The sequence below is a fragment of the Silene latifolia genome, chromosome 1 (genome assembly GCF_048544455.1).
Source record: "Silene latifolia isolate original U9 population chromosome 1, ASM4854445v1, whole genome shotgun sequence".
Lineage (NCBI taxonomy): Eukaryota > Viridiplantae > Streptophyta > Magnoliopsida > Caryophyllales > Caryophyllaceae > Silene > Silene latifolia.
In genome coordinates this window covers 25,469,148-25,487,937 of record NC_133526.1, presented here as the reverse complement: position 1 = coordinate 25,487,937, position 18,790 = coordinate 25,469,148, and the positions used below count along the sequence as shown (strand labels likewise).

The window sequence follows — 18,790 nt, the reverse complement described above, 5'->3', positions numbered from 1 at the left end:
GAAGTTTAAATGGGGAGAAGAAAGCTAGGGCAGGAGTCGGGGCGGAGGATTGTGTTTGTTGGTGGTGGGGTGGGTGGTGAAAGATGTAAAATTGACGAAAGTTGAAAATCGAGTCGATTTGCACTTAATCCCAAACGTTTGGGGTAAATTGCACGTATAAAAACGTTTGGGTGCAAATTGCACCTACCCTCAAACGTTTGGGGGCTATTTGCTACTTTCCCTATTTGTTACACACTGATGAATTGATCATTTCGGCGAAATTGTAACAAAAGCTTCATAAGTTCCACATTAATCTACATTCCATTACAATGAAGAATTTGTCAACTAGTTTGAGCAGAATCCTGAGGCTAATCTACATCTATTTCATCAATTTTACGTGATCACGCTAATCCCGGCCATCTTCTCCTAATTCAAATACCTATAGGAATTTTATGGATTATAGACGTGGACTTCAAGTATCAGACTCGGTCCTAAAAACAAATGACTGAAGATAATATCTAGCTCTTGCTGCAGCATAGAGTGATTCTTCATCTTGTTTCTCTTTTGCCATCTCGACTGCTGTTACATATGCTTCTCTTGCTTCTTCCATGTTTAGCAACTCAATTTCATCCAAATCATCCTATTTCAAACCAATTTCACAGTTAAGGTTGAGTAACGGAATTTTAGCCAGCGATCCAAAAGTCTAGCTAACAATTTTTTAAGCAATTTTCTCATTTTCTGAGAAATTATAGAAATCAAATAGGTAAAAGAAGATAGAAGTTTCTACCGAGCTACACACTATAAAATAAAAGATGAGAGGTTGCAAACTTACTATGTTAGGGAGATGATCCACAAAATGTGGTGTAACATCATAATCTTCACCGACGGTGACCAGGCCATCCTTCGATAGGCCTTCAAATATAATCATTAGGGATGAAATTTCTGATTGCAAAGAATCTAATTCTTCTTGAAGAATTTCAACCTTTTGATTAGATGTCTTTGCTTCCCATTGCAACTTTTCGAGAGCTGCTTGTTTTTCTGCCAGCTTTATCTGAGGGAGCATAATAAGATGGTTCCCTGTTAGGGTATCCATGAAAAAACTTTCAAGGTGGAAGTTTTCGTTTATTTTCTGTTCTATTGCGATCATTGGAGTTTATGACTACACCTTTTTACAACTCGCGTCATCACCAGAACAATCATGATTCCTAAATAGGAACTAGTAAGGGCAGAGTGAAGACTCCTAGTATAATCCCAATCATGACCAACAGAGACACGAGTCCAGAACTAAGCAATAAAATGGATAAATCAAAAATACCTTTGCATCATTAACTTGTGATTGAATTGATTTAATTAGAGAATCTTTTTCAGCGGCAGAACGTTTCAACTCATCAACCTGCGACTGTACTGAGCTCATTTGGTTCTTAGAGACCTCCACCGCTTTTAAGAGTTCATCTTTCTCCAACAACTTTTGGTGTAGATCTTCCAATTGTTCCCTCAAAGCTGTCAACTCCTCTTTATCTTTTTCTGCAGCCATATTTGCTGCGAAAGTTGAGCTATTGTCTGAAACTCCATCTTGATCATTCTTAGATTCCTTGCCTTGTTCATTATCTCTATGTTTCTTTGTGGACTTAACTCCATTCTGCAATAATCGAAGACAAAGGTCATTTAATAATTTCAGCGTAGAACTTTCACAATCACATTAACAAATGCATTTATATGCTCGACTACTTATGCATCAGACTTCTCCAAAGTCCAAATTATCAAAGAAATCCAAAATGCTTTCATGGGAATATATATCCAAGATATATATCAAATTATCAAAGAAATCCCTCCCCCCCCCCCCCTTAATTCGCCGGCTTCTTAGTAATTAGGTTTTTTTTTGGTGTTGACCAGCAATATCCCTACCGATAGCTGGGGCAATCTCCTTCGAGGTATTGAAGGCAATTAAATGGGTTGACCCCTCCCAAGTTTGGCTTTTTTATTCGCAAGAGTAAGGAATCGAACCCAATCGAACCCCTGACCACCTGTTTAAGAGATGAGAGTCCTTACCACTCACACCTGCCAACTTTGGTGCTTCTTAGTTATTAGTCATCGGCATAATCATCTAAGTTCCACTTCTTTTTCACTCTTGATGCCTAGCACTTGCAAACTTGGGAACAATTCAACTAAACCAAGCCGTGGTTCCAGGAAACACCAATAGATAACATCACACAAATTATTGTGCTTCTCAACAATTATGTCCTATCAATTTATCATCAACTTAAGTGAGGTACATTCACACCAACCAACAAGATAGAACCACATCTATATCTAAATTTCCTTCAATTATAACACGTCGTCCTCAAATTGTTTAAACGATGCTGAAACAATACTCAAATCTGAAAGGGACCATAGTTCCCAATACCAACCCAAAACAATATTTTGAGACTAAATTTTCAAGAACCCACCACAACCAAAACAAAAAGTTAGAGACCATAGTTCACAATACTCATCAAATCAGCCAATATTATGATACCCTTAATCAAAATGCACATCAAAATAACAGTGCATAGTCACTTAGCTATCATAATTCACACTACCCATTTGAATAAACAGCATATCGAAACAGAAAGACGCAAACTTTAATCACTATATCTAATACAAATTACAAAACTCATAAATCATCATAGAAAGTACCAAAATAAAAAATGTGAAATAAAATGTTGGATGACCTTCTTGGAATCTTTAGAAGGAGTTTTAGTATAAATCATTGATCCTCTTCTGGTAAATGAGCTGCTTGCTTTCCTTTCCTACATACACAACATCACCAATCCATTAATTCCCATTACAAAAATCCCAATCAGTAGCGGAACCAGGATTTGTATATCGAAAATTTTAACTAAAAGTTTCAATCTTTTTCATTGCTTAGAGGGTGACCTCCCCAGCTAGCCCCCCTAGTTCCGCCACTGATCCCAATTCAAATTCACAACAGAAACCAATCAGTAGCGGAACCAGGATTTGTAGTTAGGGCCCTGCTAGCCCCTCTAGTTCCGCCACTGATCCGAATATAAATTCGTAAGAGAAAAGAGAAAAACCAAGGAGGGATCGGGATTGGGATTGCCACAAAAAGAAAGGCAAAAACGAGAGAAAATCCCCATATACAAATAGAATTAATATGCAATTAATAGAATTAAAATGAATGATGTTGTTAATCCGCATTTCTAGGGATTAAAATTAAGGAAGGAAATTAATTACAATGAGGGATTGAACGAGAGGGACAATCTGAACGAGGTCATTGTAGAGATCTCGATCTACATTCTTGATATTGTTGATGTTCGTGAGTCCAATTGAATTGGGAATTTCTTCATTGAAATTTTCCGATAATTGCTCATTAATTCCCACGTAATCTTCTCTTGTTGAATACATTATTTGATGAACAATGTAATGGAGAGTGATTGACTAATGAAGAGTGTATGAGTTGACTAGTTAGAGTGTTAATGGTGGAGTGTGGTGTTTTGACTTTTATTGCTTGATTGACTCTTTTAGTTTGGGTTTTTCAAATTTTTGGACAAGATAAAGGAAAAATGTAATAATGTATGAAGGTTAATTTGGGTCGAGTCGGGTCGGGTTGGATGTTATCGATTTTGAAGTTAATTGCGAACAGATGTAGGTTTGGATTTGCGGAAATCATTTAGCTTAGCTGATAAAATTATGAAAGGTGATATGTTACTTATATCTGTAGTTTAAGTTTGAATTTTTTTTTTTTTTGAGGAAAAGATGCCCGAAGGCATTACTTTATTAACGATTGATCAAACAAAACAGCAGCGTTAGCCGTTGTAGGCAATACAGAAGACCAAGCATGCCTACCAACTGCTCTAGGAACTAAATGTGCTAAAGCGTGAGCTACACAATTGTTTAAACGACTCGTATGTGACCATCTAACCGACTGAAAATGAGAAGCTAAAACCAAAATGTCCTCGATAATATTGTAAAAAACACTTCGGCTTTGTTTTCGCGAACGCAGAGCTTCAACCACGATAAGACTATCACTTTCCACTTCCACCTTGTTCACGCCCTTCCGAGCTGCTTCTTCCAGACCATCGAGCACGGCCATAGCTTCCGCTTCATCCACCTCCCAACTTTCATCTCGTATCACGGACAAGCCCCACAACACATCCCCTCTCCCGTCTCTACAAACTGCCCCTGTACCCACACCCTCCCCCTCCTTCACACCCGCATCCACATTAAGTTTCACATACCCCTCGTTTGCCACCATCCATCCCTCTCCGCTATTCACTTCCCCACCTTCACCCCTCCCCCTTCCCCTTCGTCTCACTAGCGTATGCGTTTCCAACCCGCCTCCTTCATCTAAGACATCCCTTACCCTTCGTACAACTCCATCCGGATCGATCCTAGCTTCCTCGAAGATTACCTTGTTGCGATGCTCCCAAATTGCCCAGCAGCCAACCATAAAGGTACTACACTCCGTAGGACTTAACTCCGACCACACCTGTTCCACCCATGCCCGAATATCTCCTCCCTCATTGTCCCTGTCACTCGAAATGCCAAGCTTTTCCCAAACCCACTTTGTCACCCCACACCCCTTAAATAAATGAAGACTCGACTCAATACAAGATGAACAAAAAGGACACATAGAGAACTCACCTCCAATACGGGCTGCAATGTTCGCTCTCGTTGCCAGTGCTTCACTACACATTTGCCAGAAGAAGAGTTTTACGCGGGGCCAGACCGACACTTTCCACATTCGATTCCAAAGCCATCTACCTCGCTCCCAATCAGACGAACTCGCCATGTCCCCCACATCCCCAGCTAGCATTTTGTAAGCACTTCTAACTGTATACATGCCATCCCGTTCTCTACCCCAAAACCAAATGTCCTGCTGCCTATTCGGGCTAACCCGTATGTTCTTCACCCGGTCAACTTCAAACGGCAACAACAATTGAGCAGCCTTTTCTACGTCCCAACCCCTTCCATCATCACGCAATAGATCATTTACGTGCATACCTTCATTCCCCGGCAGGCAAGGTGAAATGATTCTCCCCGTTTGGGTGTTCGGCACCCAAGCATGTCCCCATATCAACGTCTCCATTCCATCACCAATCCTCCTTCGAAGTCCCAGCTCCATCACCGTCCTAGCCTCAAAAATGCTCCGCCATGTATAACTAGGATTGTGTCCCATAGAAGCCGTCATGAAATCGCCCTCGGGGTAATATCGAGCTTTCATCAGCCGTGACCACAAGCTATCCGAATTCGTAATTAGGCGCCATGCTTGTTTTCCCAATAAAGCGAGATTGAAAAGCCGGAAGTCCCTGAAGCCAATACCTCCATCAGCCTTGGGTTTAACCAATTTATTCCAAGCGACCCAGAAAATCCCTTTTTTATTACCATCATGCCCCCACCAAAATCGTGACACTATCGAGCGAAGCTCTTCGCAAAAATTCGCGGGAATTTTAAAGACACTCATCACATAGGTAGGGAGTGAATTGGCCACTGCCTTTATAAGAACCTCCTTACCAGCCCTAGACAAAATTTTCCCACGCCATCCTTGAAGTCTTTTGCAAAGTTTGTCGCGGATAATATCAGTGATTACTTTCTTCGACCGTCCTATCACCGTTGGTAACCCAAGATATCTCGCCTGCTCCTCGACCACCCTAACCCCAAGTCTCTCTGCCACACTCCCCCTACGGTCCTCCGTGACCCCTTTACTAAAGGATACCGTCGTCTTGTCTAAACTTACCAACTGACCCGACGCCATTTCATATCTCCTCAGGATACCGTTAATAGCCTCAGCTTCCTCCATCGTTGCTCGGACAAAAAAGATATTGTCATCCGCAAAGAGAAGATGTGAGATGACCGGTGCTGTGGGTGAAACCCGAATCCCATGTATGGTATTGTTTTCGACAGCCCTTCTCATTAAATTAGATAAAGCTTCAGCACAAAGGAGGAATAAATATGGTGAGAGCGGGTCTCCCTGTCGCAAACCCCGGCTTGGCCGAAATTCCCGAGATGGTTCCCCATTAATAAGGACCGAAAAGGTGACAGAAGACACACATTCCATAACTCGACTAACCCATGTCTCAGCGAACCCCATTTTCCTTAGCACACCGTGTAAAAAACTCCACTCGACCCTGTCATAGGCTTTAGCCATATCAAGTTTGATGGCCATATACCCTTCCGAGTTTCTATTATTCTTCATATGATGAAAAACTTCAAAGGCAATTAAGATATTATCAGATATGAGGCGGCCCGGCGTAAACGCGCTTTGGTTTTCAGAAATAATATCGCCCAAGAATAACTTCAATCGGTTGGCTAAAACCTTTGACACAAGCTTGTATACCACATTACACAAACTAATGGGTCGAAAATCCCGTATTTTATCCGGCGCTTTCTTCTTCGGGATTAACACGATGTAGGTTTTATTAATCTGCGCAGGGGATAATTCACCTCTCAAAATACCGAGGACAGTAGCCACCACTCGCTGTCCCACCACATGCCAGTAGGTTTGGAAAAACAGACCATTCATTCCGTCCGGTCCCGGAGCCTTTAGAGGATGCATCTGATTTAAAGCTTCAACTATCTCATCTTCATGAAACTCGGCCTGGAGCAGTCCATTCATATGAGCCGTGACCCTACCCTCTAGCCCCGTTAAGACATCATCGAAATGAGCCGGCATCGAAGAAGTAAACAGGTCTTGGAAGTAGGAGTTGGCCACATTAGATACTTCGTCATAACCAGCTCGCACCACCCCCGAATCATCGATCAAGGCACCAATATAATTCTTCCTCTTCCTCTCCCCAGCTTTGGAATGAAAGAATTTGGTATTTCTATCCCCATCTTTCAACCATAAAGCACGGGACCGTTGTCTCTAGTACTGCTCTTCCTGACGGTAAAGGTCCGCAATCTCAGCCACAATTTTCCTTCGCCTCTGGACATTCGTTTCAGATCGAGCCTCACCATTAATTCGAGCTAGCTGCCTTTGTTTGGTCTCCAGCGATCGTCTAATTTTTCCAATATTGATCTTCTTCCAAGCTTGCAATTCTCGCGCACATTCCTTCAAACCATCCATCAAATTCCCATTCCCCCTCGCCATACCCCTTTCAACCGCTTCTTCGCATCCCGGTTCCCCTACCCATACTTGTTCAAATCGAAACCTGCTTCTAGTCTTCCCACCAATTTCCCTTCGATCAAAAATTAGTTTAATCGGAGCATGATCCGACCATTCCCTCTCCAAATGATATAGTCTCGCATAAGGAAATAGTTCTAACCAGCTCTCCGAACACATAGCTCTGTCAATCATGCTTTGTCTATTCGCCTCACCTGCTTGCCCATTATCGAAGGTAAATTGATATCCCTCCCACGCAACATCCTTAAGGCCACAATAATCGACCGCCGCTTGAAAATTATTCATCTGCCATTGTGCTCTACTTCCCCCCTTCATCTCAGTCGAAAAGAGAATTTCATTGAAATCCCCGACGCATATCCACGGTAAATCTGACTGCAGATATAAGAGCCGAAGTAAATCCCACGATAAGTGACGGTCTGACATAGCTGGCCACCCATAGAAACCCGTAACTCTCCACTCTTTGCCACTCTCCCGGACATGAAAGTCCATGTGATGCACCGAAGCCGACACAAACTGACAATCGATCTCCCTCTTCCACATAAACGCGAGTCCCCCAGATCTTCCCATGCTATCAACATCAATTCCGTCATACCCTTCAAATTTCTCCCTCACCCTCCTCATCTCACAACCACAAAGTTTCGTCTCGCAAAGAAAAATCATGGTCGGGGCTTCCCTACGCACTAAAGCACGTAGGGCATTGACCGTGTCGGGGTTGCCCAATCCCCGATAGTTAATGCTTAGGAGATTCATTGGGCCCGGCGGGGTTGAGCTCCCTCAACCTCCGCCTCAGGTATCATGACGCCCCCGTCGTTGGTAAATCTAGCACGCTTCTCTCCCCCTACCATACCCTCGTCCATTCTGTCACGCTTCCCAATAATGACCCGTGCCTCCTCCGTATATGTCATAGCCCTCCCCTCCCTAGCAATCTTTTTCCACTCCCGTTTTTTCCCCCATGTACTCCCTTTCTTATCACTCGACATCTCACCAGCTGCACTCCCTTCACCAGACTCCTCATCCACCCCCTCCATGTAATGTGATAAAGCATCTCCCCCTTCCCTTTCCTCATTCCCTCCTTCATTAAACCCAGCTGCCTGCTCTGCCGCAGCACACCCCATTATCTGACCAGCGCTCCCCGAGCCTTCCACATCTCTATGGGTGTTCATCAATACCTCTCCCTTTTCCCCTGACTTTCCTGTCGGCATAATAATAGCTGCTTCCTCCTGATGGCAATGATGTTGGACCATAGATTTCTTTAATTTTAGGTCAATTGCTATAGACTTCAGTCGCTCAATCATTTGCGTGATATCAAGCTCCTCATCTCGCTTCTTGACCTCATCAAAACTCGCATTTAAATCCCTCCTCGCCTTCCCAGAGCCCTCCGTTTTTGTTTTCGTAACTTTCCATGGTGATGCCCGTAACCATTCTCCAAACCTAAGCTCCCCCTCCTCATACGGACCATTGTCACAGTCTTTTTCGCCATGACCCATCACACCACAGCCATAACAAAAAATGGGTAGTCTCTCATATTTAACATCAAAATTAATTACCCTCCCATTCTTCATTTTGACTGGTACCACTGCCTTTAGAGGTTGTCGAACATCATGGATGATACGAAGTCTCACAGCCCTATCAAGCACACTATCCTGGCCATTATCTGCCTCCACAAACGTACCCAAACATTCCCCAATTCGTTGAATATTTGAATGGCTCGACCGACCCGTAATTGGCAAGTCATAAACCCTTGCCCATATAGGAAAATGAACGAGGGGCACATCAGATAGTTTACCTTCTTGGTTGGGTTCGTTGAAGCACCAAACAAACTTCTCGAAGTGCCATGGTTGGCCTTCAAGAACTCGCGCCTTATCCCTTTCTCCATCGAATTTAAAGACGAAGGTTTTCTCTTTTGCATCGACAACATTCCCACAAATCGCCTTTGATGGATTCCATAGTCGAACCATGGTATCGACGGCAGCCTTGATATTGATTGCTCTGGATGCCCATAATTTCCCGACTAGCATGAATTGCTCTCGAACCTTGCCTCCCTCCGTCTCATCATCCCAAAGAAAAGCCGTCTGATCTCCTTCTTCCTCATCCTCCAGTGGCCCTTTTCCCTTTTGAATCGAGCCCCGCGTATTACTCATCCCTGGTACCTGCATAGAGAAACAACTAAAGCACAGAAAGACGAACAGAACACACTATCTCACAACAAGAATCGTGAGATAATCCCCGAGAAGGAGGATAAACCCTAAGACTCTATAGACGGAACCCTAGGAACCCTAGACTCTTTCCTATTTTGGTTTCTTCTTATAGTTTAAGTTTGAATTTAGTAAACCCTAATTATCCCAGCTATTACCTTTCCCTGTAATTGTAGTTAGAGTTGACAAATTCGACTCGACCAGACCAAACCTCTCTGACAAAACCCGAGAATGTTGCAAGCCTGAACCGACCCTTCCCAACCTGATGACGAACTGTAACTCGACATAACTTGATGATTACTGACCCAAACTTGAACCCAATCCGACCTGATATTAACCGTTTAATTGATGACCCGACAATTATTAAGCTTAATAATGATCAAAATAAAAGTGATTTAGTGTATATTTGATATGTTTGACTTAATAATGAAGTAACTTAACCAAATAATAGTTGAACATAAACGTAATGCTAAGAAATTGAAGTAAAGTGATAAAGTAATTGGACTAGATAATGACCGATCGAAACCCAACCCGTTACGTCATTTGACTTGAAATGACCTCGATAACGACCCGCCGCTGAACCCGACTCGACCCCAAAGGGTATGCTAACCTTATATGACCCAACCCAGCTCAACTAACCCAATCGCCACCTCTAGTTGTCATGGACTGGTAAGTGGTAAGTCTGGTAACCATGTAAGAAAGAAAATTACCAAAAATGTCTTGGGCTAGTAGTTAAGAAAGAAATATAGTGTGGACAATAGGTACCATATTCAAATCCCCAACCCCAATAATTATACTACTTTTGTGATTCATTTGACAACAAAAGAAAGAAAAGAAGGGTGGAATATACAAGAAGATCGTATTTGTTGTAACACAAATTTGTTGGAAGTGAAGAAAGAATTACTGTTCTGCACATGCTCATTTGGTCCAAATTTGTAAGTGTTTTTTGAATGATCGATAGTCCATGAAATGACAAGGTGCATCACATATATAAGGAAGCCAATACTTGTGTGGACTGGTTAGTTAATGTGAGGGGTGGATCAAGCTCAACGAGTGGTCATTTGGGAACCGGATGATATAACGAACCATCTATTTTGGTTAATGCAACAGGACGTCGGAGATCAGGACGTCGGAGGTGTGTTGTGGCCGAGGATAGTCCCTTTTTATGTTTTTTAACTTGTGTTGTTTAATTTCCATTTTCGTTATAGGTTAACCCCGCTTCTTGTAACAAAAAAAACGAAAAATACTTATATAAGACGGTTTTACACAAATTTATGGTAAATCGAATTCTTTTATAACCACTTTTATTCACTAATAGAATAGGAATATTTTGAATTCGTTTTATAACTATTTTAATATAACACCGCCTTATATAAGCCTAAATCATTTTGTAGACTCGTTAATAAATTCATTGCATCAGACATTACATAATGGTGCACCTGTTTTTACTGGACTTTTGAACGGCTCCACTTTGAATTGGGTACAAGTCCAATTTGCGACTAAGGTTCATTTTTTTGACTTAATTTCGATTCTAATCGATTGATTCGGCTCCATTCGATTCGATTCGATTGATTCACTCAATTCGATTGATTCGATTCGATTCGAGATCAGTTCAATTGATTCGATTGAGTTTAGTTTATTTCAACATTACTATTATTATTCTTCTTGATATTCTTATTATTATTTTTATATTAATGTATTTACTATTGTTATTATTATTATATTATTTTTTTATATTTATTATATTACTATTATATTTATTAATAATTAATTCGTATTGTTTATATTATTATATTTATATTTAACATTTATTATTATTATTATTATTATTATTATCATTATTATATTATATTATATTTATTATTTTATTAATATATTTATTATTATTAATATTATTCATAACATATTTATTATTACTATTATATTTAATATTATTATATTAATAAGTTATTATTTATTATTTTATTAATATACTCATTATTAATATTATTAATCACATATTTATTATTATTATTATATTTAATATTATTATGTTAATAAGTTATTATATTAGACCTATTATTATTATTATTATTATTATTTATTTATTAGTTATTATTATTAATATATTATATTATTATTAACAATGTTATCATTTATATAACTAATATATTATTATTATTATTACTTTATTTATTATTATATTAATATTTTATTTTTTATATATCTTATTAGATTATTATTATTAGATTATATTAATATATTATTATTAATGAATAATATTATAATAATATTTATTATTATTGGTATTATTTTTATTATAATATTTATTATTATTATTATTATTATTATTATCTTTTTATTATTATTTTGATTCGATTCGATTGATCGATTGATTGATTGATTTGATTGATTGATTCACTCCATTAAGTTGATTTGATTGATTACTTATTGATTGATTGATTCGATTCAGACAATTTCAGTCCAAAAGAACAGGGCCTAAGCCTATAAACTTTTCACGAGGATGGATCCAAAAATATGCTTACAAATATTTCATGGGATTTTGTTTATATCATGGAGTTGGTGGTGACAGATTTTGAACTTGACGTTAAAATTAGATTTCAACCGTAAATAAAACAGACATTTATTTCGAATGGATTAACTGAATATGTCGACATAAAAATTGTCGTAATAAAAAATTGCGATCCTTAATCACTTTTACAGTCAAATGTGAAAATTTAGATAAAAAAACGAATCTCCGTAAAATTGAAAATATCCAACCCAGCAAGGAAAGTTGAGTTTCACACATTAGTGTACTAAGCAATTATGAGCATAATTGGATTAGAGTCAAAGTTACATTGATTAGGTTCCAATTTAATGTGTAAATCCAATATTGTTTTACTTTATTTAAGGAATGCAAAATTGGTAATTAAGAATTTACTAATATTGCAAATTTTGTACCTATTTCAATTTGAGACTTGTACGTTATAAACATAATCAAAATAATTTTTTTTTTTTTTAAGAAAACTAAATTTCATATGTTAGTTAGCAATGACTTTGACATGATGTCAAAGGTGTAAACATAATTACATAATCCCAATTTTAAGGTTTATCAAACTTAATTAATACAAGTATTTGAGTGTCATCAAAGTTGTCATTTTCTTCCCTTTCTTTATTTCATTTATGTCATCAAAATTCAACCACTATGGCCATCTATCCCACCTTCCAACAATCTCCTACCATTACTTATAGACCACTACATTGTCGTTGGAAGCACCCTTCTTTGACCATTGGTCCGCCCAATTTTTGCTAATAGTCATTGTCCACCCTCACCGAAACGAACCTTCCAAACCCAAACCACCACCACCACCACCACTACCCGATCCCTGGTGAAATCAATTACATAAAATGTCCATCTCTGTCCACCACACCTTTATCCTTCTCAACGACAACCACGGACCACCCTACTCCGCACACCTAATTTATAACTCGTGAAAATACTATAAATCGAATCCTTTAAACTTTTTTTCGAGCTACTATATATGCTTTGTCTATGCAATACATACACTACATGTTATGAAACCTAGAAAGGCCTCGATAAATTCTTTTGAAGAAAAGGTTAAAAGAAGGCTGGTGTGAAGGCTTCCTAAGTCATTAACGATGAACGATGGTGACAAGAGACGAGTATTTGGTGATGGCGTGTTGTCATGGTTCAGAACCAATAACGAAAAATTAAATATTTTTTTTTTTTTTTTAATATACATGATCCGTCTTTTAAAAACACCACTAAAATAATGATGTATCTAAAAAATTCAACATCAAATACACCACCAAATAATAATTTGATAAACAAGTCATCCAACAAATACACCACCAAATGATAAGATCCAAGGAAACATTCTATCATCACAACTCCAAAACTCACTTTAGTGTTTTGTTTTATAAATCTAAAAAATTCAACATCATCCAATTAAATCACTTTACCTTTCACCAACCAAATCACCAAAGTTTTTGACACCAAAATGTCGGCTCGTGAACTCCCACTGTCCCACCGCACTACACTACCAAATAAATAAAAAAAATTCTCACCTTTATTTCCGAAATACTTCACTTTCATATTTATACACAATATAAATATACACAATATAAATATCGAGTAAATCTTATATAACCGTCTCATACAAAAGATACTATAACGTAAAATATACTAATTTACTATCAAAAATATAAAAGATAAAGATACAGATAAAATTTTAAAAAGAAAATACCTATCATGTACGAAATTTGTACACCCTTATTTAGAGTCAATTATAGAAATATTTCGATAAAGAGGAATTACCCTTTTCTTTTTTAAAAAAATAACAAAATTAACGACGATTATATTTTTTTTTTTTGAAAAAATATTGTAATGTAGAATATACTACCAACCAACAACCAAAAAGATAAATGATTTTTTTTCAGATAAAACATCCATCATGCGCGAGTGTCAGATTATAGTTAGTCCGTCTCAAATGAGAATTATAGTGCGAAAAACGAAAAATTATCAAAATCACGTCTAATACAGTTTCTAAACTCTTATACGATATCGAATTTGAAAAATATTTAAAATGCCCTTTTCTGTATAAAAAGACAAAAATATTGACCATAACTTTTTTTCTTAATTTTTAATTTTTAAAATATTTTTTTTTTTAAAAAAAAAAGCAATACACAATGGCACATCCACCTCTCCATCATCAATCATCTCCCCACCATTTTCTCCACCGTTTATCATCTCTTCCCAAATACACAAATTAACAACTCTTTTATGACATAACTTCCTTCTTTTTTCTTTCTTTTTCACCCATTTTCTTCATCTTCATCTTCAAAAACCCATTTTTTTAATAATCAAATTCATCATTACCACCGACACCACCGGATTATCCGACCCTTTTCTTTTCGGATCCGGTTCACCACATTTTCCTCAATTTAATCATATTTATTCATTAATTGTTCTTCATTTTCTGTGTATCCAAGATCTCATCTTTCGTAAAATTGGTGGTTTTGTTGCATTAATTTGTTTGATTAATGACCTGGGTATCATAAATTCCAGGTAGTTTTTTACTGGGTAAGTCTCAGATTTTTGTTTTTTTTGTTGATTTCTATTCTGGGTAATTTTTTAATTGTCATTTTGTTAGCAAGTTTTGATTTTAAATCTTGGGTTAATTTCATAATTCTCAATTTAGGTTAGCCTGATCTCCAAGATTTGATCTTAGTTGAAGTTTTGTTGAAAAATTGTATGCTACATTTTGTGTTTTTTGGCATAAATTGAAGAATTAAAGGAAGGAAATTGAGGAAAATTGTTGTTGATTATTTGGGGATGAAAGGATTGAGGTTGGAATATGTGTAAGGTGGTGGAGGAGAAAGGTAGTGGTGGTGGTGGCGGCGGCGGCGGCGGCGGCGAGGAAAAAGAAAGGAGGAGGAGAAGGTGGTGGGTAATTGGGATGGGTGTTAAAGTTGTGGTTTGTGATAATGAGAAGGAAAAACCAAAGGGTAATATCGGGTTTTCGAATGGCAGTATGTCTTCATCATCATCTAGGACAAAGATGAAGACATGGATGGTGAGGGCAACTACCTCAATCTTGTTATGGACTTGTATTGTGCAATTGACCACATTGAGTGAAGTTTGGGGACCAAGAGTCTTAAAGGGTTGGCCTTCTTGTTTTACACAAGAGACTGCCTTGGATCTTAAGTTGGCATCTTCGGTTCCCGCTCGTGTTCTTCCTCCCAAGAGTGAGTTCATTTGTTCCATATTGCTTCTTTGGTTGAATCAATTTTTAGTTGTGTTTTTTTGAGTACTAAAGTCTTGATCGTGATCGTTGTGTCTATATTTGTTGTGTTGTCATTTTTGTTTGTGGTTGTTGGTGGCGATTTCTCAAAACTCGAAATGTTTGTGTTACATTTTGCGGTGGCATAAGTATTAGTTCCTTACATAGCAATGTTGGTTTAACTTCCACATGTTTTAGTTGTTTGGTGTGGCTTTGTTTTCTGCAATTGAATTATGGTGCTGTCATGTGTGAATGCCTCTTTTTAGTGTTTAGTGAATTACACTACACAACTCCCCTTCTTGGGTAAATTTTTTGGTTTGGTCCTCAGTTAAATCGACGAGAAATTGTGTAACTATCATGTAAATTACTTTCTCTAAATTGTTTTATTTTGATCAATGCTAGAGTGCTTTCTGTTAACGTTTATCTGTATGCATATTTAGTCTTTTTTGTTTGTCTAATGAATTTGTCTTCAATCAAACTCATTGGCGCTCTTATTTTCGCATCTTTGTTGCCTGTGTGCGCTATTGACGGCCTACCAGTCCACTAACATGGAAAGTGATATGTCCTTGCCAGGGGTTTATAAGAACAATGGTTACCTGATGGTTTCATGCAACGGAGGACTTAATCAAATGCGATCAGCGGTGAGTCTTTATGCGGAATCTAAAATTTAAATACTCAAATCTTTCGGGAATATACTATCCATCTTGTTTGAGGCTGTCCTTCCCTTGAATTGCTGAACCCGACCTTTTGATCGTGTTCTATGCAGATTTGTGACATGGTGGCAATTGCAAGATACCTTAATGTCACCCTCATTGTGCCGGAGCTGGATAAAACTTCTTTTTGGGCTGATCCTAGGCATGTTATTGTCATAATTTCTTGTATGCTGTGTAGTCTCTGGAAATTGTCTACCTATTTTCAGAACAACTGATTCATTGTTGATAATGAAAGACGTTCTAATTAAGTTACTCGATTTGGCAGTGAATTTCAAGACATATTTGATGTGGATCATTTTATTTCATCCTTAAGAGACGAGGTAAGGATCTTGAAGGAGCTCCCACCGAGGCTCAAGAAAAGGGTAGAGGCTGGAAAGGTTTACACAATGGCTCCTGTTAGTTGGTCTGATATATCTTACTATCATAATCAGGTTAGTCCTACCAATCTAGCATACCGGTTTTTTTTTTGTTGGTTTCACTGAGTCTCTGTTACAACTCCACTTTTATTTGCTGATATCAGATCCTTCCTTTGATACAAAAGTACAAGGTTTTGCATCTGAATAGAACTGATGCCCGGCTTGCGAATAATGGTCAACCTTTGGAAATCCAAAGGCTTAGATGCCGTGTTAATTTCAGTGGGTTAAGATTTACTCCACAAATAGAGGAGCTAGGAAGAAGGGTTGTTAAATTGCTGAGGCAAAATGGTCACTTTTTGGTTCTTCATTTGCGATATGAGATGGACATGCTGGCATTCTCCGGTTGTACCCAAGGCTGCAATAGCGAGGAAGTGGAGGACTTGACAAGAATGAGGTCTGTGCAGTGTTTTCCCCATATTTCTATTAGTCAAGCCTTAAGCTCATTGTGTATCTTCCGTTGCTCTCTCATACTTATACATTGATGGCTTTCCGTCCCTTTGCAATACTAGATATGCATATCCATGGTGGAAAGAGAAAATCATTAATTCTGATCTGAAACGGAAAGATGGACTATGCCCATTAACGCCAGAGGAAACAACGTTGGCGCTTAGGGCTTTGGATATTGATCCCAGTTACCAGATATATATTGCAGCTGGTGAGATATATGGTGGAGAGAGGAGGATGGCTAATCTTGCAGAAGCTTACCCGAAGCTGGTTAGTTCATAGCATATGCATTTGGTTTATCAATCATATGTGTTTTGGAACTTATGATACTGTTTCATAGCTTCTCATAAGTCGTTATCATATAATAACGCAGGTGAGAAAGGAGACATTGCTCAATCCAGCAGACTTGAGATTCTTTCAGAATCATTCATCCCAGATGGCTGCTCTAGATTACCTCGTTTCGCTGGAGAGCGACATCTTCGTCCCAACTTATGATGGTAATATGGCCAAAGTTGTTGAGGGACATCGCAGGTACCACTTACTATTATTTTGGGTGCATATTTAATTATATATTACCGCTTAACTTTTGCTTCCTAGAAGGAGGGGATTTAAATCGGGCATCGGGAAGGAAGGGGGGTATGGTTTCTGTGAGGCACACAATCTTTGATTTTAGTGATCTTTAAAATCAGTATTATTTAAGTCTCTGTTTGAGGCTGATCTCTGAATTGGTTGACGCTGCACCGCCTCAAAATACAGTTAGGGTAATCTTCAAAACCTTGTGAACTCTTTCGCAACGCAGTGCCGAGGTTGACACCTAAACTCTTAATTGAGTGGAGGTCTAGAGGCTCAAGTTTGTATACACAAGGGTCAAATTTAAAAGATAAGCTAATTTAAAAACTTAGGAATGGTGAATTTGTACGGATAAATAACTTTCTAGGGAATAGATATGAAATTATGAAGCAAAATTTCTGTTTTTTGTTTTGATCTTTTAGGTTTAGTTGTTTTGCTAACCGATGTTGTCTCATAATTCTCATTATGGATATGCCTTCTTGATTTTAATTACACGCTCTGTCCCTGAAGAAGTCTTCCTATTTCAAGTTACATTTCCTTGTGCATTTATGTGGTGGAGACTGAATGTTTGCCACTTGCACACGCTTACATAAAAAACGATCCAAAACCAAATGTAGACTTTTGGCGGGGACAGAGGGAGCATCTTTCCAAATTATATGACGAGTCATTCATGGTAATTGATGCCTTTTAGGTACCTTGGTTACAAAATGACGGTCTTATTGGACCGAAGACTGTTGGTTGATTTGATAGACAAATATACATCAGGATCACTGAGTTGGGATGAGTTCTCAGATGCTGTGAAGCAAACTCATGCACATCGCATCGGAAAATCAACTAAAAGGCTGGTCATTCCAGACCGACCAAAAGAAGAGGACTATTTCTACTCTAATCCTCAGGAATGTCTCCTACCCGAGGAACCGTTAAATAGCATGTGATCTATATACACAGAGCTTATTATACTTGTATTCTACTGTGACGCTGTATTCCACTGGAATCTGTTAAAGAGGATCTCGGCTCTGGTTTAGAGCCCCAATTTCAGAAACACGTTTGGTAGGTCCGACCCGACCCGAGTTGGAGGAATTGGCCATGGACCATGGTTATTATCATTTCGGGTACGAAATTGAGGGAGAGCAGGAGGTGGATGGAGCATATTATACATGGCCTTGTAGTCTGCCGTTGGTTGCGGGGTGGAGTTAGATAGCCCTGTTGTGTACATGTAGAGAGACTTCACATATAGATTGTTTGATTTAATTCCCGAGATTTTAAGGTTAGTTTGTCATCTTATCTTTTATCTTTCGATTTTTGTATTACTACTACTACTACTACATTTTCCATTGTTTTATTAGGATTTATATTCACTGTCAAGTATTCAAATTTTGAGCTGTAACTCGAGATTATTTGTTGTACTATTGTTTATGAAACATGGAAACGTTGATGTCCCGAGTTCACGAGTTTGATTCCTGCCTACGTGAATAAAACAAACTTGTTAATTAGCTGTTATTTCCGGCGATGAGGAGATGAGTTACTGGTTATTGACAGTGGCCGCCGTGGTTTTAAAAAGATATAA

General features: G+C 38.4%; 2 protein-coding genes across 3 annotated transcripts; one reads left to right on the top strand and one right to left on the bottom strand.

Moving 5' to 3' along the window:
• Positions 1–242: 242 nt before the first annotated feature.
• On the bottom strand, positions 243–3,516 carry LOC141601709 (protein MICROTUBULE BINDING PROTEIN 2C-like). Its single transcript, XM_074422010.1, has 5 exons — positions 3,214–3,516; positions 2,691–2,768; positions 1,295–1,618; positions 812–1,030; positions 243–619 (listed from the first exon to the last, which is right to left on the bottom strand). The coding sequence occupies exons 1-5, from the start codon at positions 3,382–3,384 to the stop codon at positions 452–454; spliced, it is 960 nt and encodes a 319-aa protein (XP_074278111.1). The 5' UTR covers positions 3,385–3,516; the 3' UTR covers positions 243–451.
• A 10,495-nt stretch (positions 3,517–14,011) lies between these two features.
• LOC141601700 (rhamnogalacturonan I rhamnosyltransferase 1-like) lies at positions 14,012–18,663 on the top strand. 2 transcript variants are annotated; one of them, XM_074421998.1, is made up of 9 exons: positions 14,012–14,380; positions 14,499–15,045; positions 15,654–15,721; positions 15,847–15,935; positions 16,059–16,224; positions 16,314–16,603; positions 16,719–16,923; positions 17,027–17,184; positions 17,915–18,663. In XM_074421998.1, the coding sequence occupies exons 2-9, from the start codon at positions 14,655–14,657 to the stop codon at positions 18,156–18,158; spliced, it is 1,611 nt and encodes a 536-aa protein (XP_074278099.1). In that variant the 5' UTR covers positions 14,012–14,380; positions 14,499–14,654; the 3' UTR covers positions 18,159–18,663. The 2 variants fall into 2 exon arrangements, with proteins under 2 accessions (XP_074278099.1, XP_074278105.1); XM_074422004.1 differs by having other exon boundaries at positions 14,069–14,365.
• Positions 18,664–18,790: the final 127 nt, after the last annotated feature.